Source organism: Carassius carassius, chromosome 30 (assembly GCF_963082965.1).
Source record: "Carassius carassius chromosome 30, fCarCar2.1, whole genome shotgun sequence".
NCBI classification, from domain to species: Eukaryota; Metazoa; Chordata; class Actinopteri; order Cypriniformes; family Cyprinidae; genus Carassius; species Carassius carassius.
Window position 1 is genome coordinate 30,031,203 of NC_081784.1, and position 16,254 is coordinate 30,047,456.

The following is a 16,254-nucleotide window of genomic DNA, read 5'->3' on the forward strand; positions in this document are numbered from 1 at the left end:
TGGCTCTGGCCTGCTTGTTTTCTTGCACGCAGCCCCTGTCGATCGCGTGTCACTGGTCTCAGCGGGTGTCCGTCGTCAGTGATGTGATTCAGGTGTACAGCGGCAGACTTCTGCGAGACCATGAGAGAGGCCATGGAGCTCTCCATGAACACCTCCATCAGACAGGTGCATGACCACAGCTGCTCGCACATCTCCTGCCTGTCACTGAACCGTGCTTTACTCTCCTGTCCCGCTCCATGTGGTTCAGAGTGCACAGACGCTGCATGGAGACATTCCTCAGAAATAGAAAGAGATCACACTCAAAGGATTGAAGAACAGCACCTTCGGAGTGTTGGTGGCCACCAATGTGGCAGTGCTCTCTTCCAAACCCACATCAGCCTGTCCCAGGCCTGGTTTTGTTCTTTATTAGCCCCCATGTTTCTTTTGAAGTGTACTGTTTTTCTTAGTATTTCAGCGCATGTTTTGTTAACAGTACTCTGCTGTTTAGGGGTGTAACAGTGCATGTATTTGTCCCGATCAGTCACGGTACAGATGTCTCAGTCCAGTTCAGTCATATGATGAATACAGGCATCTGTGATCAGTGCAGAAGAGGGCGCTCACGGTAATGCATCGCTGACTGTCACAACAGGAAAGAGCAGAAGAAGATATGCTCTAGACTAAACCGAAACAAGAACGGCGAGTTCAGATGACACTCAAGAGCTCAAAGAAGCACCTGCTTGTGTTAAATCAACAGACAGGGAAGGATTCAGGCTATAAATTGGAACCAGTTGTTAGATTTGTTTTGGCCAATCTCTATTCCAGAATTGCACACACGTTTCAATGGCGTTTTCTTTTCCACTTACTTCCATATAGTTCAGGGATCCTCAAATCCTATCCATGAGGGTCAGTGCCCTGCTCAAACCCTGACCAAACTCTCTCACGGCAGTGACCCTCCAGGGCCAGACTGGAGGAACCCTGATCATGCATATTAAAGTAGTATTCATAAGCGCAGCAGCTTTGTTTACACTGATAACCAATTGAATCTGCATTTTCGTTCAGCCCTTCTGCTGTTTTTGTTGTCTTGAGTAGCATAATTTCACAAATCTGAAGTCAGACCATTCTGTTTTTGCTTTAAATCTTAAAATAATACAATCTAATTCCAATCAAAAATAACTCCTGCATGTATGTAGCACTACTGTCTGTTCAATAAATGAAAAAAATGTCCAGTTGTACCGAAGTCACACCGAACCATGACCCCAAAACCGATGTATGTATCGAACCGTGACTTCGGTGAACCGTTACACCCCTACACCCCTACAGCTGACAGGATTTTTTTTTCTCTCTGTAGTTTAATATAGTCTTTAAAAGCCTAAACTTGTGTTGTGAGTGCAGGATGTGGAATCATATATCCACCGATCTGGACAGACCGGCTGAGCCGGAAGAACAGACGTCTGCATCTGTTTCTGCTGGCGGAAGGAGGAGAGCCAGCTCAAGCGTGTGTAGCAGAAAGCGATGAGTCCACTGTTAGAGAAGCAAATATGAGTTAATGGGTTTATTTTCCCATAGTCCTTGTCTAAAATACCAGTTTATGTTTCAATGTTTTCTTTTTTTGTTTAAATGTATTAAAATTTAAAATGACAGTATTTGGAGCAGCTCTTTGTGTAATGTAGGGTGAATTCATGTAAACTAAGACGCTGTTATTCTAACCAATTTCCCAACAGCCCTGAATAACCCCAAAATAATATCATTAGTGTTAAGGATGTTCATTTTAACCGTTAACCGACCATTAAGAATTTTGACCGATTTATACAATCAGTTAAACGGCTTAAAAGTCATTTATTTATTTATTTTCAGTAATTTATCAAAATATTTGTAAAGTTTTGGTGCATGGTTAACGTTACGCATATAAATAAATTGTCGCTTTTTTATTTAATTCAGAAATAGGCCTATTGCCAAAGTGTAATGTTTACAAACATTAATATAAACTGTAACCATAGCTAGGCTATTTAGTTGCCCTCACTCCACAAAATCCTTTCAATGAACAGTATTAAGAAAAAAACAAGAATTAAAAAAATAAGAAGCTAGCAATATAAATGACAAGCCAAAACAAATTCATTTAGGCTAAAACGAAACAGAAACCAATGCTGGGTCTCTCACTCGACACAAAATCTAATGTTTCCGTATTCGCAGTGTGTTTGAATGAAAAATTATTATTCATTACAGCCTACTTCATTCACATTCCAGTATACATGTAAAACTACATGTTTTGCATAACATCACGCCGGTACGAACACTTAACAGCACAGATTTTATTACATATTTAAACTGAGCACTTTGTATTTTTCCATATGTTTGACTGACTGTATTTCATTATGGTAATGAAAAGACTGCATTGTCAGGGTAGCAAAGCTTAACTGTGTGCACACATGCAGCGCCAGCAATCACTTGAGGTTTTTCCTTCTAACAGTGGAAGCAACTTCTCATTTTAGTCATGAAGATAATCGGAATTGTAAACAGTTTGTCTCTATTTGTGTATATTCACAATGAAAATGTGCGTAAAATAAGTCTAAAGAAAATAGGATGCTGCTTTCTGCCTTCCATTTCCTTTCATACAGCACAAAAATGTAATGAAACTCTGCATTTTCTTTAATTTTCATAATTTATTATTCAAGTAAACATATATATTTTTCATTTAGGCCTATTTATATGCTATATATAGCCTAGCTTTATGATATTTTTCTCCTCTCGCAGAAGCGCTGTAAAATTAATCCCAATGGGTCACAGACACTTATCCTTTCTAATTTAATTCAATTCTAATTTAAAATAATCTTGTCGGTTAACGGTTAATAATCGGTTAACGAGCGTCAGTTGACGGTTAGGAAAAATAACCGAGATGAACATCCCTAATTAGTGCGAATAAACCAGTGGCATCATTTGAACAAATGATGGTTGGTTGATTAGTGAACCGTCTGCATGGCTAATGTTTCTTGTGTTCTCCTGCTCCAGGAGACGGGTCGGGGTCCCAACAGCCAACGATATCATCCAGTCCTCCAGTAAAGACGTTGTGAGGTCAGAGAGCTTCACAAGTATGATACATACAGCTGTTTTAATTTAATTTATCAGACTGAATGTTGTAGGGAAATATCTTTCTGTTGGTAGGTTTCTGGTTTCTGACTGTGGGGTATTTCCGTGAGGCCGCACAGGAACTCATCAAGCAGCGTGGGGTGGTGGAGGCGCTGGCAGCGGCCCTCGCTCACATATCAGGGGCCACCAGCACGGAGCAGAGATCTCTCATCAGCTGTACGGCACACAAGAGCATTGATTTTATTACACCCAAAACTGTTAGCAGTCTAACAGTGGCCAGAGTCCAGCCATCATTAAATACAGAGCTGGGAATCTATGTGAAACTCAACAGACTTCATGAATTCTTTTCAGCGATTCACCACCATGATAATGAGCTGCTCTTAAGAAATGCACAACATTGTTTACGGCTGGCATGGACTGAAGGGGCAGCTCGGGGAGGAAGTTGATCAGCACATCAAAACGTATGACCTTCCTCAAGGGCAAGAAGGGGCATCTCCATAATGATTTACTGAAGCCAAGCCATTCTTTGGTGCTGTTATTCAGGACCACACACCTTAACGATCTTGTTTGCTGGGATCTATTTTCAAAACATATGATTAGAAACTAATTACAGCAAATACGACAAAATAGCAAATTTTTAAGGAACATTTATATATTTGTATTTGCATGATTCTCACCAAATCTATGTCATCTTTCAAATTCATTTTTTGTAATTGATTACTTTCATTATATAACTTCCAAGTTAATTTCTCGTAATTCTGACTTTATTAAAGTCAGAATTGGGAAATATGAACTTGCAATTTTCGAGTTACAAAGTCAGAATTGCGAGTTTTGAAGTCAGAATTGCGTGATGTAAAGTCAGAATTGCAAGATTTGAACTTGCAATTTGCGAGGTATGAAGTCAGAATTGCGAGGTATAATGTCAGAATTGCGAGGTATAAACTCAGAATTGCGAGGTATAAACTCAGAATTGCGAGGTATAAACTCAGAATTGCGATGTATAATGTCAGAATTGCGGGGTATAAAGTCAGAATTGCGAGGTATAATGTCAGAATTGCGAGGTATAAACTCAGAATTGCGAGGTATAAACTCAGAATTGCGATGTATAATGTCAGAATTGCGAGGTATAAACTCAGAATTGCGATGTATAATGTCAGAATTGCTAGGTATGAAGTCAGAATTGCCAAGTTATAAAGTCAGAATTGCTGGATTTGAACTTGCAATTGGCTAGGTATAAACTCAGAATTGCGAGGTATAATGTCAGAATTGTGAGGTATAAACTCAGAATAGTGAGGTATAATGTCAGAATTGCGATGTATAAACTCAGAATTGCGAGGTATAATGTCAGAATTGTGAGGTATAAACTCAGAATTGCAAGGTATAATGTCAGAACTGTGGGGTATAAAGTCAGAATTGCTAGGTATGAAGTCAGAATTGGCAGGAATAAAGTCAGAATTGGCAGGAATAAAGTCAGAATTTTCGAGTTATAAAGTCATAATTGCCAGGTATAAAGTCACAATTTTCGAGTTATAAAGTCATAACTGCCAGGTATAAAGTCAGAATTGCGAGGTATAAAGTCATAATTGCCAGGTATAAAGTCAGAATTGCGAGTGATAAAGTCAGAATTTGCAGGAATAAAGTCAGAATTGGCAGGAATAAAGTCAGAATTGCGAGTGATAAAGTCAGAATTTGCAGGAATAAAGTCAGAATTGGCAGGAATAAAGTCAGAATTGGCAGGAATAAAGTCAGAATTGCGAGGGATAAAGTCAGAATTGCGAGGTATAAAGTCAGAATTTTCGAGTTATAAAGTCAGAATTGCGAGTTATAAAGTCAGAATTTTCGAGTTATAAAGTCATAATTGCCAGGTATAAAGTCAGAATTGCGAGGTATAAAGTCAGAATTGCCAGGTATAAAGTCAGAATTGCGAGGTGTAAAGTCAGAATTGCGAGTTATAAAGTCAGAATTGTGAGGGATAAAGTCAGAATTGCGAGGTGTAAAGTCAGAATTGCGAGTTATAAAGTCATAATTGCCAGGTATAAAGTCAGAATTGCGAGGTATAAAGTCAGAATTGCCAGGTATAAAGTCAGAATTGCAAGGTGTAAAGTCAGAATTGCGAGTTATAAAGTCAGAATTGTGAGGGATAAAGTCAGAATTGGCAGGAATAAAGTCAGAATTGGCAGGAATAAAGTCAGAATTGCGAGGGATAAAGTCAGAATTTTCGAGTTATAAAGTCATAATTGCGAGTTATAAAGTCAGAATTGCGGGTTACAAAGTCAGAATTTTCTAGTTATAAAGTTATAATTGCCAGGTATAAAGTCAGAATTTTTTAGTTATAAAGTCAGAATTTTCAAGTTATAAAATCATAATTGCCAGGTATAAAGTCAGAATTTTCATGTTATAAAGTCAGAATTGCGAGTTATAAAGTCAGAATTGCGAGCTTTAAAGTCAGAAATGCGAGTTAAGTCAGAATTTTTGAGTTATAAAGACATAATTTTTGAGTTATGAAGTCAGAATTGCGAGTTTTGAAGTCAGAATTGCGTGATGTAAAGTCAGAATTGCAAGATTTGAACTTGCAATTTGCGAGGTATGAAGTCAGAATTGCGAGGTATAATGTCAGAATTGCGAGGTATAAACTCAGAATTGCGAGGTATAAACTCAGAAATGCGAGGTATAAACTCAGAATTGCGAGGTATAAACTCAGAATTGCGATGTATAATGTCAGAATTGCGGGGTATAAAGTCAGAATTGCGAGGTATAATGTCAGAATTGCGAGGTATAAACTCAGAATTGCGAGGTATAAACTCAGAATTGCGATGTATAATGTCAGAATTGCGAGGTATAAACTCAGAATTGCGATGTATAATGTCAGAATTGCTAGGTATGAAGTCAGAATTGCCAAGTTATAAAGTCAGAATTGCTGGATTTGAACTTGCAATTGGCTAGGTATAAACTCAGAATTGCGAGGTATAATGTCAGAATTGTGAGGTATAAACTCAGAATAGTGAGGTATAATGTCAGAATTGCGATGTATAAACTCAGAATTGCGAGGTATAATGTCAGAATTGTGAGGTATAAACTCAGAATTGCAAGGTATAATGTCAGAACTGTGGGGTATAAAGTCAGAATTGCTAGGTATGAAGTCAGAATTGGCAGGAATAAAGTCAGAATTGGCAGGAATAAAGTCAGAATTGGCAGGAATAAAGTCAGAATTTTCGAGTTATAAAGTCATAATTGCCAGGTATAAAGTCACAATTTTCGAGTTATAAAGTCATAACTGCCAGGTATAAAGTCAGAATTGCGAGGTATAAAGTCATAATTGCCAGGTATAAAGTCAGAATTGCGAGTGATAAAGTCAGAATTTGCAGGAATAAAGTCAGAATTGGCAGGAATAAAGTCAGAATTGCGAGTGATAAAGTCAGAATTTGCAGGAATAAAGTCAGAATTGGCAGGAATAAAGTCAGAATTGGCAGGAATAAAGTCAGAATTGCGAGGGATAAAGTCAGAATTGCGAGGTATAAAGTCAGAATTTTCGAGTTATAAAGTCAGAATTGCGAGTTATAAAGTCAGAATTTTCGAGTTATAAAGTCATAATTGCCAGGTATAAAGTCAGAATTGCGAGGTATAAAGTCAGAATTGCCAGGTATAAAGTCAGAATTGCGAGGTGTAAAGTCAGAATTGCGAGTTATAAAGTCATAATTGCCAGGTATAAAGTCAGAATTGCGAGTTATAAAGTCAGAATTTTCGAGTTATAAAGTCATAATTGCCAGGTATAAAGTCAGAATTGCGAGGTATAAAGTCAGAATTGCCAGGTATAAAGTCAGAATTGCGAGGTGTAAAGTCAGAATTGCGAGTTATAAAGTCATAATTGCCAGGTATAAAGTCAGAATTGCGAGTTATAAAGTCAGAATTGTGAGGGATAAAGTCAGAATTGGCAGGAATAAAGTCAGAATTGGCAGGAATAAAGTCAGAATTGCGAGGGATAAAGTCAGAATTTTCGAGTTATAAAGTCATAATTGCGAGTTATAAAGTCAGAATTGCGGGTTACAAAGTCAGAATTTTCTAGTTATAAAGTTATAATTGCCAGGTATAAAGTCAGAATTTTTTAGTTATAAAGTCAGAATTTTCAAGTTATAAAATCATAATTGCCAGGTATAAAGTCAGAATTTTCATGTTATAAAGTCAGAATTGCGAGTTATAAAGTCAGAATTGCGAGCTTTAAAGTCAGAAATGCGAGTTAAGTCAGAATTTTTGAGTTATAAAGACATAATTTTTGAGTTATGAAGTCAGAATTGCGAGTTATAAAGTCAGAATTTTTGAGTTATGAAGTCAGAATTGCGAGTTATAAAGTCAGAATTTTTGAGTTATGAAGTCAGAAATGCGTGATGTAAAGTCAGAAATTGTGAGATATGAACTTGCAATTTTCGATTTATGAAGTCAGAATTGCGAGTTATGAAGTCAGAATTGCAAGATTTGAACTTGTAATTTTCGAGGTATAAAGTCAGAATCGTGAGGTCCAAAGTCAGAATTGCATGATTATAAACTTGACATTGCGAGTTATAAAGTCAGAATTGCGAGATACAAACTTTGCAATAACAAGAAAAAAAGCATGAATTTTGACTATAAAGTCGCAATTACCTTGATTTGTTTTTTATTTAGTGGCGGAAACAGGCTTCCATAAACTATTTTTTTTTTTTTTTTTTTTTTTTTTTTTTTTTTACAAAAAGAATATTTTTAATTACTAGATTCTAAATAAAAAAGTAAATAAAATAAAGAGTATAAAGTGGACTGGTCTGCAGGAACACACACACTCCTCTGCCATTTATCAATGCAATTATAATCCCATTAGAGTGAATTCACATAGAGATATCACTGCTTACAGTATTAGGATAACACATGGACAACTGTAAAGGTGCTTTTATTATCTATGACACGTACACATTTTGATGTGTGTTTATGTATGTTACCTATATATATATATATATCAGGGCTCCAGACTGCAACCATTTTTTCTGCTGGCTCGACTCATAAGCTTTTCCATTTCTCCTGCATTTGAGAAACACAAATGGCACACGAAATGAAAGCGAAACTAAACCGTGCTATGTTTCAACTGTGCAGCTCGGTCAGTTTATCAGCTCGGGCTGTGATACAAACAAACATGTCTGAGCTCAGAACAGCTTTACTCAGCTTTACTCGGGAGCCAAAGCTGATTTCTCTACACTTACTGCAGAGATGCAAGAGTGTTGCGAGATCCAGTGAGAAGCATCTGAATTCACCGCACGATGATAAGGGTGCTGCAAGATTTACTAAGAATCGTTCAAATTCTGCACAGAAATCTCTGTTATAAACAGCGCTGACATTCATCAAGGAGCCAGAAACAGTAATGCTAACTGTAACCGTGGTGTTGTGGTAGAAATAGTCTAATGCATTATATCATTAATTTTCTAGTTTTGTACAGCCTTTTGAGAGAGAAATTCAAGCACTTTTCAATGACTTTCAAGCATTTCACACAACTATTTCCAGCACTTTAAAGCTCTAAGATTATCCAGTTTGAATGTTATTTTTAATTGGATGAACAAAATATACTTTGTAGTAAACAAAAACTTATATAAAATTTAAAATGTAAAAAAAAATCACAATTATAACCAGTAGACAGCAGCAGAGGAGCATTTATTGGCTTATTAGTCATTCATTTCTACCATTTCTCTATATTTTGAAATGATAAAATCACTATTATAAAATATCAAATTATCAAGAAATCTGATTTTGTCAGAATTTAACACTTTTTTTTGTGTCTGTGTATATATGTAGTGAGAAAAGTCTCAAACTTTTCCATTTGCTACGAAGTCACACATAATCACTGAAGTTGGTCAGTACGTATGGAGCACCATCTGCAGAACTTAGTGGTGCTGGTGCCACTGCTCTCAAGTGTTAGTCTGGAGCCCTGTGTGTGTGTGTGTGTGTGTGTGTGTGTATATATATGCACTCAGCTAAGGATGAGTCTTTATGTAAAGTGGAAATACACAATATTTACATTTCAATGTAAGCGTCTCTCAAAGCATCTGTTCTTGCAGTGTCTGTGTTGAATACAGAGATCTCTTCTGCTTTTGATCTCTGTGCACCTTTGCATCTGGTTCTGTAAAGAGTTTCTGTGCACAGTAGGCTACTGTACTGTGTACTGTTGGACTGGTCAATTAGTTGTCCTACATTTTTATTTATTATTATTATTATTATTATTATTATTATTAATATATTAATACAGTATATTGTGTTTTCACACAGTATATCACTGAGACAGAGGATCTCTGTTTTAGGGTTTTATTTCTAATGTGTCCTGAGCTTTGTTTGTCTCAGGGTGTGTGTTTCGACGTCCCGGCCAGCAAAGTGAAAGAGATCCAGGTATGACGCAGCGCTTGTGTGTTTGGAGTGGTTTGTAAAGCGACGCTCGAGGGACGTGTCTGTACACACGTCCAGCTGATCGTGAGCATCTTCTTTCCCAAGCCACTGTGATGTGTTGGAGTCACTCGGTGCTCTCAGGTTTCACGAGCAGACGCTTGTGTTTGCTGACTCGGAGTGTTTTTGGCTCTCTGCAGGACAAATGGCAGGACGACCAGCGCTGGCAGCTGAGCGTGGCCACAGAGCTCCCCGAGATGTCCGTCGGATTCGGCTACGGACGAGGACACTGCTCATTTGGCTTTAAAGGCAAAAACAGTTTGGGAGGTAGAAGAGGATGAGGAGGTCCTCAGAAACACAGCTTCAGCCAGTTCTTCAGTTACTGATGTGGACTCTGATGGTCTGTCAGACTGCTGTTTTTTTTTTACTGCCGTTTCGCTCTTTAATCGGGCATTAAGTACCATGAAATATGCAAATGCTTTAACTTGCAGTTGTGTTATTTATACAGCCATTTCCACTGATATTAAAGTGGTATTTAAACTTCACTGTGGCTGTGTTTCATTGCTCATATGGTGGTAAAACTCACTGGCTCTAGCGTGGGCTGCAATGACAGATTATGATCAGATTATGTGGTAACATGATTCAGATCTGCAGACTTCAAATGCTTCTTACAGTCTCTGAAGAGAGAAAATCCTGTGATTACAGTCAAGGGTGTCCAACCATGCTCTGTTCTCATTAAACACACCTCATCCAGTTAATCGAGGTCTTCAGGATCATAAGAAATGCTTTTCCTCACATTACGTTCACTGTTCACTGCACACATGAGTGATGTTCATTATTCACCCGCAGCAGACGCAGGGCTTCTTACTGATGTCCTGCACATTCGTTTGGGAATAAAGGTGACACACAGTGTACTCTAAACCATTAACTCAATATTTATTGAAAGATTTTGGAAACAAATAAAATGGCAAGTGTCTTGTCTGGATAATTATTATTATACATAATTTATTATTATTCAAAATCATTTCACTGTCCAGTGATTAAAATGTCCATTAATTAATGTTTTTTTTTCCTTCAGTTGCACTACAAAAACAACAACAGATAGAGTAGTGTGAAGCTTCTGGTTCAGCTGATCTGGTCGTATTGACCTGATGAGGTATTGCAGTCCGTCTGGAAGGAGTAACCTGAAAAATCCATCGTCTCACCTGAAATCAGAACCGTTCGTGGATTTTAATTAGCATGACTCTAATAAGGACAAAATGTTCAAACCGTTTGTTTAGTAGGACACTTTCTTATAATAATAATAATAATAATAATAATATCATTCTGTTGTCCAGTGGATAGAGCTGTTGAACTGTTTTTCTTACACAGGCTTCCCATCCACGTTGAGTTGGGTCTCCAGCCTCTGTCGCTCTCGTACGAGGGACTCCAGTGCTCCAGGGTCTTCAGATGATCCACGATCTGCAGAGTGAACACACACAGCCTTCAATCCTGCATTCAACCAACTAACTAGAAAAGAGCAGCTCTAACAAACTCTGCCGTTGGCTTGACAAAAGTATTAGTTGGAGCTGAAATGAGTTGTCCATGTCTCGTGATGGTGTTTAAAGGACCGTTCACCCAAAAATGGAAACGCTGTCATCACTAACCTAACCCTAACCCAAACCTGAACAAGCTTCTCTCTTCTAATGATGACAGAGTTTTCATTTTTGGGTGAACTAAAGTAAGATCGGAGATCAGGATGTGGTTTGTCAAGCCAGCGTAGCCGTGTCCATCAGACTCAGATCTTACCTTCAGCACGGCTTCAGTTTGCTCGTGCTCGTCCGATCTGTTCAGCTGCAGTCCTGTGGAGGACATTAGTTAGTCACTTTTAAACCTCTACTAATCTGAACTAATGTCCAGAGACTAGCACCAGTACCCTGTGAGCAGTAGATGGCTGGTCTCTCCTCCTCAAGATCATCTTTTCTCAGCACTTCAGTTGTGGCACTGCCTCGATCATCGGTGAACTTCCAGAAGGCCTCTGTATGCACACGGGAAATATATGACACATCCATGACCATGTGGAAGGAAGTCACCTGTCATTGGTCATTACCTGTAAATCTCTCCAGTGGTATGTTTCTTTGTGTTTGTGGCGGTGATGCTGCTTTACTGTCAGTATCCAAACACCTTAAAGCTGAAGAGAAACATGCCATCACAAACTCAGTGATACATCACACATCTGTATACAGATGCACTAAATGTCACTACATGTGAAATATGAAATAATATCCCGAAAGGTTTATATGTGCAAATACCTTTGCGTCTTTTGACTGTTTTGCTGTGTGGAAGGAGAATATAAACTCTGAAAGCGTTGTGGCCTTTCTTGATGCTCTTGTCTTGGAGCTCTTTGACGTCTGTCAGGGAATTGAGGGCACATCGGAAGTTCGCTTTCCATGTCTTGGGATCGGGTTTGTCTACGCCGGGTTTGTATCGCCCTGAAATCCACGAAAGGAGTTTGCATGATCATCCAGCACCAGTTTTCAGTACATTTCAGTCGTGCTCCTGGCCAAACGGATCATTGTTGCCATGATTTAACTTCTCCTTTAAACATGTTTGGTACAATTACAAGTGATATAACATCAATATTAGCTGAGCTGTTCTGGTGCTTCATCTGGATGTTTCAAAGAGTTTAGCCATCTGAGAGCAGTGACCAGAGAGATGAAGTTCATGCCACAATTTTAAAATGTACAAGTGTCTTTTTGCATTAAATATTAGGAGATATATATATATTTATAAAAGCCATATTTACTTTAAATAAATACAGCACACATTTCAGTTCAGCAAAAGGTCATTAACTCTTTCTGTTTGTCAAACTCTGTGGAAAGTGTTGAAAGTTATTGTGATTCTCTTCACTTCAAGATCACACAGTTCAAAAGAAATCTTTCTGAAGTTCTGGGGAAATCATCAAATAACTGCCACACTGTTTGATACTTTGTATTTAATGAAAATATTATTATTATTATTGGCACAGTATGCCCTTTATTTAGCTAGTATAGTAGGTGGACAGGAAGCAAAGTGAGTGGGAAAGCTCTGCAAGCCGGGACTCGAACTCGGGACGCCCGAAGCGTGACAGTGCACTGACCATGAGGCCATCGGCGCCGACGTAGAAATACATTTAAATGACTTCAGTGTCTGGAGGTGTCCAAGTATTTTGAGGCTGCTGAATATGGAATCAGTTTTAGTTTGACTCCGACATTACGCAGAACTTGACACTAGAGCAAATGTGCATTCACTCTCGTTTCTCGTTTCTCATACTAACCAATGCAGATGATACCATCTGGTAACTAATAAACAACACATATGAATATATAACACATATTTGTTAACTGTAACCATCTACTTATTTTGCTTCCTGACAACTGACAATCACAAGTTAAAAAATAAATTAAATAAAAACTAAATTTTAAAACTTAAAATTTTAAATTCATAAAAATGTTGTGATGAAACAGGATGAATGTTTTCACGGATGCCTCATAATAGATTTGCATAGATATCAGTGAAATCTCTGAAACACATGACAGGAAACATAGTTCAAGTCTGCTTCATTTGTTTTTACCAAGCTACCTGTCTAAATAACTGATATTTTTTAATCGAGATGATATCTTTTATTTCCATGTGCTGCAATCAGAGAAATCAGTGGGCGTACCTGTGTGGATCGCCCAGTTTCGAAACAGAGTCGCGTCTTTCTCGATATTCCAGCCGTGCCGGGCCGCATGTTTCCAAGGAATCTGGAAAACTCTGGCAGACTAGAGTAAAGGAAACACAGATGTGCTTATGGATACTGACATATCTAGACATGTATAGTCAAGTCACCTTTACAAAACAGTTCGTATCAAAGCAGCTTCACAGTGTCAAATAGTTTGACAGAAATGTATAGCAGTTAAAAGTAAATGCAACATCTGATTAACACTTCACTGTGTAAGTGCCATGTTAAATGAGGCTGGGTGAAAGCAAACAGCAGCCGTCTGAACCTGATCTCACCTGGTCCAGCCACACGACTCCAGGATATCTGCCCGAATCGATCTGTTCCTCCAGCCACGGCCGCAGACGCAGGCGTCCCTGATGCATCTCTGGCTCCGGAGCCTGATGCACAGATCTCTGCTCAGTGTGTTTCACTCCAGATTCCTCCAGATGTTGGTCTGAAAGCCTTCAGTGCTGATTGAGCAGGGCTTCCTCGAGGCTCACGGGCGGTTTAACACAGCTCTGGAGTCAGTGACACGCAGTCGCATTAGCAGGACGAAACATCATACCTCAGTCTGTCAGTCAAAACTCAAATCTTGGCCTCCTCATACCTGCACCAACAGGTTTGGAGGGTTTCCTTCACACTGTGGGATGATTTCTGTGGTAGTGAGGAACCGAACGCAGTCACGCCCACACACATTAATTTGATTTATTCTACTGAATAATCTGCAAATACATTAGTTGAGTCACTAATATTAATAAAAGAATAGCTGTAGAAGTTTCTTACTGTAGGGAGAAACTAGTAAGCAGACATACTGTAGAGGAGACTTGAACTCCAGCTGATGAAAGAGTAAGTCTGTAGCTTTGCAGAGCAATCCTTTCTGCAGTGTTACTGTAATTGTGGCATACTGAGTGTAAGAGCTGCACTTCAGATTGTTATCAGTCACTCGTGTGTTCTTAGTCAACTCTGTGAGTCATTTTTTTGCCTCACTTATTTCCTGTGAATTTGACTGAGCAGTTTATGCATCTCAGGTATTTTCCAATGAAACAATCTGTGGTCTCGCTCTTTTTACAATGAGTAATTAAACACACACACTCACACATGCAGAACAAAGTGTTATACTTTAAGGAGTGTGATTAATACACACCTAAAGGCTGTAATTATACACGATTAACATGTTTGTTGTCGCTGGAGCTAGTCTGACAGATACACACACAAACGCTTTTGAGCTGAGCAATCATATCAGTGTCATTTGAAACAAGTGCTCCTAAATCAGAAATCAGACATGAAATCTGAAATCAACATATTTGAGGATAGAAATGTGTGTAATTCTAATGCTGAGTGTTAACAATAGCAGCTTATAGTTGGTGTTTTTTGCTTTCGGTTCCAGATTCCAGTCCGTCAGAGGCCACTGACACGGCTTTCTGTATATAGTGTGACGCTGCTGATAATACCACAGCCTCAGTCAGCAGTTACACATTAAACCACGCTTGTGTAGCGATACAACACAGAGCGCAGGTGTGGGAACGGCAAGATTTGAGTGTAACACGCCTGATCAGCTGCTGTTATCAGAGCAGGCCACAGTGTCAGGGCTAATGCCCCACTTACACAAACTGATAACAACGTCTCATTAAAAGGTTTAACACACATCTCAACCCTTTCACAGTCGTCTCGCATCACAGTGGTAAAGTGGACTTGAACAAGATGATCGCTCGGATATTTCGGTGTGAGTTTTTGGAGATAAGAACATTTTCAGTAGTGAAGGCAGAGTCAATGCAGATATTGAATATTTCAACCTTTGGCTTCAGTGCTTCACTGAATGGTTGCTCTCAGTTTATTACATCATTCAGTCCTATCACAGCCAGCTCTGGACCATCATCATTAAATGAAAATGTGCTTTCACATGACAGGCTGAGACTTTTCCGGGACTCCTGCGGATCACGCATTAATCACAGGATTGGGACGGGACCGGGAATCGTAATAATACTTTATACACAAATATAGCCTACCTTTTAAATAAATCAACTATATTGTAATGTTGACCTCAGTTCTAATTTCCCTGTTCTCCTCCTGTTTGCTTTGGTGTGGCTGGTGAAGTGAACGGACAGATCGTTAACGGTCAGTCTATGTTGGGGGCAGGACATCCACTTGCTCTTAAAATACTCTGTCATTTTTGGTCATTCAGATAAAAGTAATAAATCCTTCGAATCCGTATATGTGTATTTGTGTGCACTCAGAATAACAACGAAACGTTGTGCTTACGTAAAATGATTAAAGCAAACAAGATGCGGTTTCTGCCGTCTGGGTCATGTGAACTTAAGCGAGAAACTTCAAAACTCTGTGTATGAAAAATAAATCTATAGAGAGTGAAATGTCTACTTTCAAATGATTACAAATAAATAAATTAAATAGAAAACGTGTGTTATGATGGATGATGTACATGAAATATAATGTGTGTGCACTGCATTAATATGTGCATTGTTTAAGATGGCTTTCAGTTCAATAAAATAAACTACATTTGGGATTTTTATTCAACTAAAGTGGGCATGCTGTCAGGCTAACTGACAGATAATAAAAAATACAACATACTAGAGTAAAAGTAAAAACAAAAATACAACTTCAAACTTTACACAAGTATTAAAAAGTACAAATACCCTAGGAAACCATATCATATTAATAACTGCTAATGCAAAGAGATACTCAATACACTGACTAACATTCAACAGACTGTACAAAAGAGTCTGAAACAACTGAAGAAAAGTCTGAGTGTGTGCAGAACCACTGTCCTGAATGAATCCTGTTAGATCATGCCTCCACACAGGAAACGTCAGAAGATGCCAGAAAATATCAGCTAGTCAGCAGAGTTTTCTAACAGCATCAAAACCAGTGTTTAGTCTGGTACCCAAAACTGTGTAAACAGCCGCTCAAACGCAAGACAAGGTTAATGTAACGACTCCTCCAGACCCAGTGTGGCTCGGTCAGGCTTCCCAGAAGATGACCATTAGTGAGATCTTCTCCATCGCTGGCCGATGAGCCACTCCAGAAGAGTGCACTCCCAAATACTGTGGTGTTGATGTTGAAGA

At 38.6% G+C, this 16,254-nt stretch overlaps 1 protein-coding gene across 2 annotated transcripts; it reads right to left on the reverse strand.

Annotated features, from left to right (window-relative positions):
• Positions 1-10,392: 10,392 nt before the first annotated feature.
• On the reverse strand, positions 10,393-13,582 carry LOC132111228 (interferon regulatory factor 2-like). 2 transcript variants are annotated; one of them, XM_059518384.1, is made up of 8 exons: positions 13,471-13,582; positions 13,136-13,235; positions 11,745-11,924; positions 11,543-11,623; positions 11,369-11,470; positions 11,242-11,294; positions 10,821-10,914; positions 10,393-10,658 (listed from the first exon to the last, which is right to left on the reverse strand). In XM_059518384.1, the coding sequence occupies exons 1-8, from the start codon at positions 13,555-13,557 to the stop codon at positions 10,579-10,581; spliced, it is 777 nt and encodes a 258-aa protein (XP_059374367.1). In that variant the 5' UTR covers positions 13,558-13,582; the 3' UTR covers positions 10,393-10,578. The 2 variants fall into 2 exon arrangements, with proteins under 2 accessions (XP_059374367.1, XP_059374368.1); XM_059518385.1 differs by having other exon boundaries at positions 10,573-10,698.
• Positions 13,583-16,254: the final 2,672 nt, after the last annotated feature.

Excerpts from the sequence above, each read along its gene's own strand:
- LOC132111228 (XM_059518384.1), bottom strand. The coding sequence starts at position 13,557 with ATGCATCAGGGACGCCTGCGTCTGCGGCCGTGGCTGGAGGAACAGATC. Across the intron at positions 11,624-11,744 it reads AACAGTCAAAAGACGCAAAG|CTTTAAGGTGTTTGGATACT; the intron begins GTATTTGCACAT and ends GTTTCTCTTCAG. Across the intron at positions 11,471-11,542 it reads ACCACTGGAGAGATTTACAG|AGGCCTTCTGGAAGTTCACC; the intron begins GTAATGACCAAT and ends GTGTGCATACAG.